Source organism: Onychomys torridus, chromosome 4 (assembly GCF_903995425.1).
Source record: "Onychomys torridus chromosome 4, mOncTor1.1, whole genome shotgun sequence".
NCBI classification, from domain to species: domain Eukaryota; kingdom Metazoa; phylum Chordata; class Mammalia; order Rodentia; family Cricetidae; genus Onychomys; species Onychomys torridus.
The window spans coordinates 64839452-64849781 of NC_050446.1; the positions used below are offsets into that span (position 1 = coordinate 64839452).

General features: G+C 37.6%; 1 protein-coding gene across 1 annotated transcript; it reads right to left on the minus strand.

Annotated features, from left to right (window-relative positions):
* Window positions 1–9145: 9145 nt before the first annotated feature.
* Window positions 9146–10090, minus strand: LOC118581818 (olfactory receptor 4C15-like). Its single transcript, XM_036184251.1, has one exon. It carries the CDS (start codon window positions 10088–10090, stop codon window positions 9146–9148), a length of 945 nt encoding a protein of 314 aa, XP_036040144.1.
* Window positions 10091–10330: the final 240 nt, after the last annotated feature.

Here is a 10330-nt window from a genome sequence, read left to right on the forward strand (position 1 = left end):
CAAGTCTGATCCTTCTTAACCTGAAACAAATCCATAGCCTCTTGCTTCCTGTGGAAACAAAAGCAGAGCCTCCTTTCCAAAGCAACATATCCTTAAATCAAAATCTTGAAGTCAAATATCTTTAAAATATACATATGGTTTAACTGACCAGCCTTTACATTCAATTGTTTTTCTGCAGTTAAAAATCCCAAAGACAACATATTCCTATCTGTGCGATTTCCATCATTATATGGCTTATTTTTTATATTACTTTTACATTATCTTTAAAGACTTTATTTTTTCAAAGTTTCTATTTCTTTATGTAACTGTTTATATTCCTTTTTCTCTCTCTTCCAAGTGTATGTACATTTTTTACACACAATGTAAACCATTTAGTCTTTTTCCATCTGAAACTGACTTATTGTGAATCTATTGCTTTAAACTGCTGTGGCTAGTACTCAAGCTGAAGCATTGGGTGCGGGCTCCACACAATTCAGCTTTTCAACATGGTGGTGATGATTCACCACCAGGTCTGGGAGCCCTACTGTCTGGGAGCCATGTTAACTATGGGTGGCAGTGGGTCTATGCTTCTATCAAAGCAGCATGTAGCCCAGAAACCTCTCTTTTTTTTTCCTTTTTGTTTTGTTTTTGTTTGTTTGCTCTTTTGTTTTTGTAAGTAGCAAAATCTGTATCCACCATGCACCATGTTTCAAGGCTTGCAGAAACCTCTGTGTAAATCTGGCCCTGTGTCACGCTGTAGCTCCAACCACATGCTGCAAACCTGCCATAGAGCAGCTCAAGCCCGCATGTTCTGGAATCTCGCAGCGCACATGAGACATGGAGCAGGAACCTGTTTTGGGCTCTGTTTAAAGAATACCAGAAGACAAATGAGTTGGAAAGTACTTGATACCAAGTTTGGTGACCAGAGTTGGATCCCTGGGAATCACAGCATAAGACAAATCTAGCTCCTGTAAATTGTCCTTTGCCTCTACACATGGAATGTGGCATGTGCCTCCATCCCCATATATGTACAAAATAAATAAAGGGATGCAATTAAAATACATCAGAAAGAAAGGTGTCTTGGAAGGAAAACACAAAATATACTAGGAGACAGACAAAAATAAAAAGAATTACTTATTAAATATTCTCAGGTTTTAGGTGGAACCTCTAGCCATTGGGAGCCATTTGTAGCTAAATAGTTTCCTATGTCCTGCAAAGTCCACAGCTGCGCAGATCCAATTAAATACACAGAGGCTTGTATTATTTTTAAACTGTAATTGAATGCAGTACTATATGTAAAGTTTTACTGTCCACCAAAGACAAGTGGTAAATTCTTATTTTAGTGATCCAAATAGTGAGAGTTGACAAGATATAATGTAGTGCAGGTTGGACTCAATCTCATGATGTAGGCTAGGATGACTTTGAACTTCTGATACTCCTGCCTTCACCTGCAGATCATAGGATTATAAATTTACGCTATCACAGTTAGTCCAACACATAGTTTTGTCATCATATTCTGCAAGCAATATTTCAAAAGGAACTTGTGAATAGTGAGGTCAGCATTATTTAAACTGTGTCTGCACATCTAAACTGAGTAAGCAGCAATATCAGTCAAAAGAAAAATATCTTATTATCATCACATTTTATTGTTTATTATTTTATGATCACATTCTAAAATGTGTTCAAGTACAATGGCACTGCTTCAGCTACGCAACCCTTTCAGACACACCTTAGGAAATAACAGAATAAGCTAAGCATGTTGATATACTTGAGGTAGAACTCTCGACAGAAATGTTATTCTAAAAATAGGATGAAAGAATTTTACAACAGAGTATAATGCAGTATCTAAAATATTGGAACATGAGAACAATCTAAAATACAGATTTCATTTATAATAAACATTATTTTTAGCAGAATATTTAAAACTAAACACCAGGATTAAAACACACTAAATAAAATTTCCTTTAAATTTCTGAAAACAGCTTGAGGCTTGTAGATCATTCCACAGATTACTAAGCATAGAACAAATGAGCTCACTTAAGAAGTTGAGCTTATATTGACTATTTTGATTGTTATCATCTTTCTATGAACTGCCATGTGGTAGAGTCAACACATCCATTTCCAGTCATCATTGATTTCTAATTCATAATCTCATAAAGGAAACAACCTATTCTCTCAATATTTATCCTTAAATATTGCATGACCTCTTTGCTCAAATAGCCCTACATTTAAAAAGGATGCATCTGTTCCAGATCTGGCTTTGTCCTCACAGCTTAAACTGTGCCCACACATAACACTCAAAGCTATCAGACTTGTGTCATACTTTTGAACTATTTGGATCCAACTTGAAGATGAAATCCTTAAAATATAGTTAATACTATGAGACTTGAGAAATATGTAGTGAGAATGAAATAGAACTTCCTTGGACAGGAGGAAGGATGAAAAGAAAGAAGGGAAGAAGATGGAAGGAATGAAGGGACAGAGGGCAGAAGGGAGAGAGAGGGAAGGTGAGAGAGAGAGGGAGGGAGAGAGGAAGAAAGGGCCTCTGCAAATAACAACAGTTATTTGAGCCCTGCAGGCACTTGAGCAACTATTCCTAATGAAGTGCTAATCTACGGTCTCCTTGAGCATCATTTCATTCACTTCTGAACTGCTGACTTTAGTCATACAATCTCCTCTATAAAGGTAAACAATCTAAGCACCCAGGGCTTTTGCTACTCTCAAGAACAGTTATGAAGTGAATGGGTCATGATTACACGAAATGTTAAATTTTATCACAATATAAAAGTCATACTTGAAAATTAAAAATAAAGCTCCTTATGAACCTCACCATGTGTTAACTGTGTAAAAAAATACTGAAGATAGCCATTCTTTATTATCTGTGGCCAAATGGCCTTTCAGGGGTGACCAAGATTCTCTGCTTCTCTTCAGCTCATCTTTCTACATCTAAGGGAGAAGAGGAGAGCAGGAGAGCCTCTTGGGCAGTGAAAGTGGAGGATGTTACCTGTGCTTCCTGAGTCTGTGTTTATCATGGTTGCTGTACAAAACACAACTCTAGGATCTACTTGACTGCCTCTTACTTTATAAAGTGTTTTCCTGAGCCAACATGAGTCTGTGAATGCTTATTCCTAATCCCCTCAGGTTTCTAAAATGTCTGGTCCAGTGAGAATCCAATGCACCATGTATATGACTTTTCACTTAATGGTGTATTTATAATCCTTCTATGTCCATCCAAAATGATGTTGTGTTTTTATTTATTTTGCATAGGGTTTTGTTACATAAATACTTTTACATGCTATGATCTTAATAAATTGTACGCAATTTTATAATTGATGTAATGCAAAACCGGTACAGAATTTAGAGAAAATTATTTCCGTCACAAGGGATCTATCAATGAATATATAAAAATATGCATTGTTTTTGGAAACACTTTCAAGATCTGTTCACTAAAGAAAACCATCTTATATATAAATATATGAGATATGTATGTTGATTAGGAGTATCATTTACTTCATCTAAGAATATTTTATCTTTCCCTTAATTTTGACAATTTTATGCATGTATACAATGTAATTATTGTCATAGGGACCATCCATAATGATTCTTTCTCCTCCCTACAATCTTACAGGTCCCCTGCTCATTATCAACCAACTCTTTTCTTATAGCCGTATCTTTTTATTTTAGTTACTGAATTTATAGTTGTCTATATGAACACTGAGAAGTGATTACTTACTAGATCATGAACTCACCTATGCCTATATACCTGAAGAAAATGATATGCTTTGCCACCTTTAACTGTTGATACCTCCTTAGGAATAGTGGGGCCTCATGAACACATCCTTTTAACCACGTTGTGGAAGGGCCTAGTCTTATACAAGTTTTATTCAGATATTCACAGTTGGTGTATTGGTCATGGTTCATTGTCTGTGACATTCCCACCAGACAGTGCATCATAACACACTTTCCTATTCTCCAGGTCATACATTCTGTTCTGTTTTCTACTTTGAGATACTCTTGAAGGAAATATTACACATTTCCCATTAAGGGATGAGTATTAATCATTTACTTATCCTCAACATTTTCAAGTATTACAAATCACTGCATTAACCTCTGCTCACATCAAGAAGAAGCTTCTTTGTCCATAGCTGAGAGTTTAAAAAGTTTATGGTAAAAATATAATCATTGAGGAGGCATTTGATAACTTTTCCATTTAGGAAAAAGAAACAAAATATTGTCCCCTAGGGTCTATGATTTCACTAGACACAGGCTTTTGCTAAAAGCATCAGGTATGTGTATTTAAGAATATTTTAAATCATATCTGAAACTTATTGGTTATCCCACAAACTGTTATGTCCCTATTGATTCAGTGGACACATCTTAACTAAAAGCTCCATATTCTGACATTCACTGACCAGAGACCAATAAGACATTTCATGTGTTTTCTCCTCCAAAAACACATAATGGCATTTTGAGGACTTTGAACAGTAGCCCAGAAGAATGGAATGTTCAAAGGAGCTCTTACTTTGAGCTTCTATGACATTAACATACACTTAGAAATTTCACACACACAGTGACTTGGAATAACCATTCCCACTCCAGAATTGATGTCTGAGGTCAAACACAGGAATGCCAGGACTAAAGCAGAAGGAGAGCTCAGAAGAGCAAACACAAAATCCTGCAGCTCCATGTGCTCTAGCATCTAGAGCATGTGATGTATCATCTGATTCCTCCCTCTTCACTTCTGCTGCCCATAACCAGCAGCCTTTCCCATGAGTTGGCTCCAGTCACTGCAGAAAGATGTGTAGAGAATGTCCTTTGGCTCTGGCATTTATGATAGTCTTGGGTCTTCACTCTATCTTGGGCATCCTCTTACCAGCTTCAAGCAGTTAACTTCTATGACTCTACAGACACTCAAGCCCTGACATAAATAGTTTCACTTAATGTCTCTGAAAAAAATATGCAACAACTTTTCACAACCCTGTTCCACAGTCTTATGTCTTTCATTCCCTCAAAATCATTCCCACAAAGACAATGTTTCCAACTCTTCCTTCAGCTGGAGGTGGCAACAATAGTTTGACACTGTCTGCAACTTTCTTGTCTTTCCTGTAGTAATCCTGGAGAACCCACTACCTAGGCAGTTACTCCCAGGGAAAACTGAATTCCTAATTCTTGGTTTTCAGTTACTATTTTTTTTCCTTTCGTATAAGGTCATGGTTTACAAGTTGGATTTCTTGATTGATTGAGTCTTGCCTTGAATCATACTTGCTCTTATACAGGGCAGCATAGTCTGTTCCAGTTTTGATATTTAGAGTATTTTTTTTTTTCAGTGCACATCTAGTCTTCTAAACTTAAGTTTCTGGAAGTCTTTTCTACATAACAAACCAATTGTGTGTTTAGGGGCAGGGGTATATGCCCATATTGCTGTTCACTTTCATTGTTTATGGAGCCAAGTGCAATATAAAGGAGCCAAACAACAGAAGGAATATTCTGCTCTCCTGAAAAGTCTTCTCACCAAATATATTAAGCATTGCCTGTAAATTCAACTTCAGTCATGTTCTCAGGACAGAAGCAAAAATGAAACCAGACCTTTCAGCAAATACCATTCAAATGACCCTGGTGTATTTTCTAGTAGACATCATTCATTGATTCTGAAATCTCATGATGAAAGCTTTCATTGTCCATACTTTCTCAGCATTCTTATTTTCAAAACTCCTACCAGAGTGGCCCATTAAACACTGTCTCTGGCATGCTAGGGCTTTTCTAGACTGATGTACTACAAAAAAGTTCTGAAAGCCTAAAAGACCTATGATTATGTTTATTAGAACACTAACTTCATTCCTTAATCTAAATTTTGTATCAGTTATGTAATTCATTGCAGCAACAGAACTCCTGATACAGCAATCTAAAGAAGGAAAAGTATGTTGGGTTGTACATTTCAAAGGGCCAAGTAGTCATAGTTTGTTCTTATGACACCAGGACGTTGAAGCAGTTGGGCACAGTGCAACCTAATCTGAAAGCAGAGCTGTAAGACAAATTGCTAAATGATCTTATTAATAAAAAATCCGGAGCCAGATTTTGGGGTAAAAACTGAGAAATCAGAGAAGCAGAAAGCAATCAGCCATGTTCTTACCACTAGAAAAGCCTCAGCCAAAGATAGACATACTTCCTGTATACCCACATCTAAATGTCTTTCTGTCCCTGCTTTCTTACTTCCTTTCTTTTCCAACCGCCATCACTTCCTGTACTTCCTGTTTGCCTTTCCAGACTTCCATGTCTCCATGGTTAGTGCTGGGATTAAAGGCATGTGCCACCATGCCTGGCTCTTTCCCAATGTGGCCTTGAACTCACAGAGATCTGGATGGGGTGCAAAAATAAAGTATTGCCACACAGAGCAATGAGTATCTTTTCTTTGCTAGCTTCCTTTTGTTTGTAGCATTCATGACACAAGCTAAGAAAAGAGCTCCCATTTGTCGGGTGTATCTTCCCACATCGATATGTTAGTCAAGAGGAACTCACAATGGTGTTTCTAGAGGAAATCCTAATCAAGATCATTCCTCACAAGTATGCCTAGAGCCTTGTCTCCTAGGTGATAAAGATTACGTGAAGATGAGTATCAAAACTGTCACCATACCCATTTTGCTTCTGTATCTTGTCTTATTGCATTGGCTAAGACACGAAGCACTGTGTTGAATAGGACTGAGAGTGGACACCTATGAGTTGTTCCTGATTTTGCTGGCTGATTTAAATTTTCTGCTCTTTCAGGAAATTCTTCTTGAAAATTCATAAATTTTCTCCTATATTTGGGAATTGCCTCTTTCTTTAGCCAAGGCTTGCATTGAACAAGCTGCAATCTTCGCAAAAAAAAAAGCTATCAGGCAGTGGATTTTAGGTATGAGACTCTAATTCTAGTTTTAATCAGAGTTTAAAAATTCTGAATTGTAGATTCTAGACATCAGAGGATATTCATTCCTTTCATACCTTCTGTAAGATGATTTGAAAACATGTTTAATATAAGACGACTGAGCATTGAGTCCGTCCTTGATAAAGAAATAAAAACCTTGAAATTGCACATTAGACTCATTCAGAAAGAAAAATACCAAAGAGTTTGTTACATTATATTCTTAAACATTGATTGATTGATTTTGTATTGATTCAAACACTATAGCACATGAAAATTTTAAGTGATTCTTGAAAATATTAGGATAATATTACCCAGAAGAAGCACAGTTTAAGTAGTACACTTATTCAAGGTACAAAAGATATATTCATTCTATTTAAATTTCACATTTGTGTCCTAACACAGAAGAATGATTTTATATGAATTATAATCTATATCTGCTGACATTTGTTAATTAATGTGAATCATCAGGCACTAACAATTTCTATATACCTGACTCTCTTTGTGCAGGCATGCATGTGAAGTTAGATTCTTTAGGCTCAGTCCTACCAGGAAGTTCTAGGGAGTTAGATGACTTAAGAGTAGGCTGCTTGAGATGACCGGGCACACTAGTGGAAGCCCATGAACTGTGGAATGGTGGGTGTGTAGTCCCCATGAGCATGAACTAGGCCCTCTGGATATGGAAGATGGTTGTTTGGCTCATACTGTTTGGGGGGCACCCATGCAGGGGGATCAGGATCTGTCTTCATCTATGGGCAGGTTTCTGGAATCCAGTGCCTGTGGTGTGACACCTTGCACAGCCTTGGTGCAGTGGGAAGGGATTTGGACCTGCCTAGGCTCAGTGTGCTGGGCTCTGCTGACTCCCCATGGGAGACCTAAATTTTGGGGATGGGGGGATGCAGGGTAGCTTGGGAAAGAGGGCTGGGGATGGGAGGTGGTGGGATCTGTGGATAATATGTGGAGTGAGTATATAATTTCTTAATAAAGAAAAATGAAAAATAAGATTAGTCTACTTATGGGAAATCTGAAAGGAGCTCAGATATATTGAAGCACTATGAGGAGATCCAGGAAAAGCCGGGAAGCCTGTGAAATGAGGAAGAGCTATGCTTTCTCAGTGGTTCACAGAATGAAGGGAATAAAATATACATGGAGACAGCAGTGTCAATCTGATAGGCAAGGAATAAAGTTTCCTAGAGAATCTGGTTTATGGGGTGGAGAGAGAGGGCCTTGCTGATGGTGTGGGATAGAGTGCCTTAAGTAATATAGAAGCATCAACTCATTTTGTAGATGAATTTCTAAACAGTCTTATTAAAAAAAAAAAAAAAAACACAGAGCCACATACAGAGGTAATAGCAAAAGAAATCAGAGCAATTAGCAAAGATTTGCCTCCATCATCCCCAGAGAGAGCTTCTTCCTATCTGACTTGTGTTTTTAATTGCCTTTCTTTTCTGCCTTTTCATTGGCTCTAAGCTCAGCCACATGACTTCCTCATCACTGCCTGTCTATAAAGACCTCCTGGTCTCTATGGTTGGTACCTGGATTAAAGGCTCTTGTCACCATATTTGGCTGTGTCCTTGAACACACATAGACTCTGCCTGCCATGAGATCAGATTAAGATTGTGTGCTACCACTACCCGACTTCTGCTTATGGCTTGCTATGTGACCTCTGATCCCCAGGCAAACTTTATTTATTAACATACAAATAAAATCACATTTCAGCACAATTAAAATATCACCACAGACTCTTAAGTTGATGTTTCCATTAAAAGTGTTGTCCAAGACTTGCATTAGTTATACTAGATTCTGAAATTTACATTAGGATGTAAAGGCACATCAAGGTCCAAACTCAGGCCCTCATTAGCACACACCAAGTTCTGTAACAAATTGAGCCACATTCTGTAACTAGAGAACTTCTCTCCATCCCCCACCAAGCCCTGTTAGTCTGACATCCCACTTATAAAATAAACACACATATGCTAATATTATTTAAACTGCTTGGCCATTAGCTCAGGAATACTATTGCCTAGCTCTTACTCTGATATTCAGCCCATTTTTATTAATCTATACTTTGCCACATGGCTTGTGGCTTACTGGTATCTTACATCTTCCTTGTCCTGGTGGCCGCTGGCAGGTCTCTCTGCCTCTGCCTTCTACTTTCCAGAATTTACTTCTCTACTTGTCCCACCTATAGTTCCTGCCTGGCTACTGGCCAATCAGAATTTTATTTATACAGAGTGATATCCATAGCAATAATCCTATCCTTACAAATTAAATGACAAAATGTTTACCAGGAAAATTAAACAATCTCTTCCTCATTTTCCAAATTGCATTTTTCATTTCTTTATTCCTGAAAGTGTAAACTATAGGATTCATCAATGGAGTCAAGATATGAGAAAATATAAAAACATTTTTCTCAAAAGATAATGCAGAAGTTTTTTGTGCATATATTAATATGCATGGGACAAAGAACAAAAGCACAACAGTAATGTGGGATCCACAGGTGGAGAGAGCTTTACGCCGCCCTTCAGAGCTGTGAGATCTCAGAGAGAACAAGATGACACCATAAGAGACAACCAATAAAGAAAAAATGATGATGCAGATAGACCCACTGTTGGCAAACACCAAAATGACAAAAATATGTGTGTCAGTGCAGGCAAGCTTTAGTAACGGGAACAAGTCACATATGAAGTGATCAATAAAATTGGGTCCACAGAAGGGCAGCTGCAAGGTGAAGATATTTTGTATGATAGCATGCAAGAAGCCTCCTGCCCAGGCTACTCCCACCAGAATGGCACACACCCTCCTGTTCATGATGGAAGAATAGTGTAGGGGCTTGCAAATGGCCACATAGCGGTCATAGGCCATGGCTGACAGGACAATCACTTCAGCCCCAGCAAAGAAGTGGACAGCAAACAGCTGTATCATGCAACATTCAAAGGAGATAATCTTCCTCTCATAGAAGAAGTCTATAATCATCTTGGGTGTGATTACAGAAGAAATACATGCATCCAGGAAAGATAGAAAAGACAAAAAGTAGTACATGGGGATACCAAAGAGTGAGGGACTGTATACAATTGTTACCACAATTATCATGTTGCCCCCAATAGTTAAAAGGTACACCAATGAAAAGAAAACAAACAGTATTTTCTCAACTTTTGGGTTCTGTGAAAGTCCCAGAAGTATGAACTCAGTGACAAAGGTCTGATTTAACATGATTCTTGAGAAAAAGACAAAATAAATGAGTTCACATAAACTTGCAAATATGACAAAGAATTTCTTCATATATTTTAATATTATCATCAACAAATAAAATAATGCAAAAGTGCTCAGTACTCAACTTTCTTATCAACAGTATGTGGCAGGAGATAGTATAACTATTTTTTGTGCAAATGTTAAAAAGATATTTTGATCAAATGAACAAAACTATTATTAACCTGCTGACTTTGGAGACTC

Bases quoted from the DNA above. Each gene is read 5' to 3' on its own strand.
- LOC118581818 (XM_036184251.1), bottom strand. From the start codon at position 10,090: ATGTTAAATCAGACCTTTGTCACTGAGTTCATACTTCTGGGACTTTCA.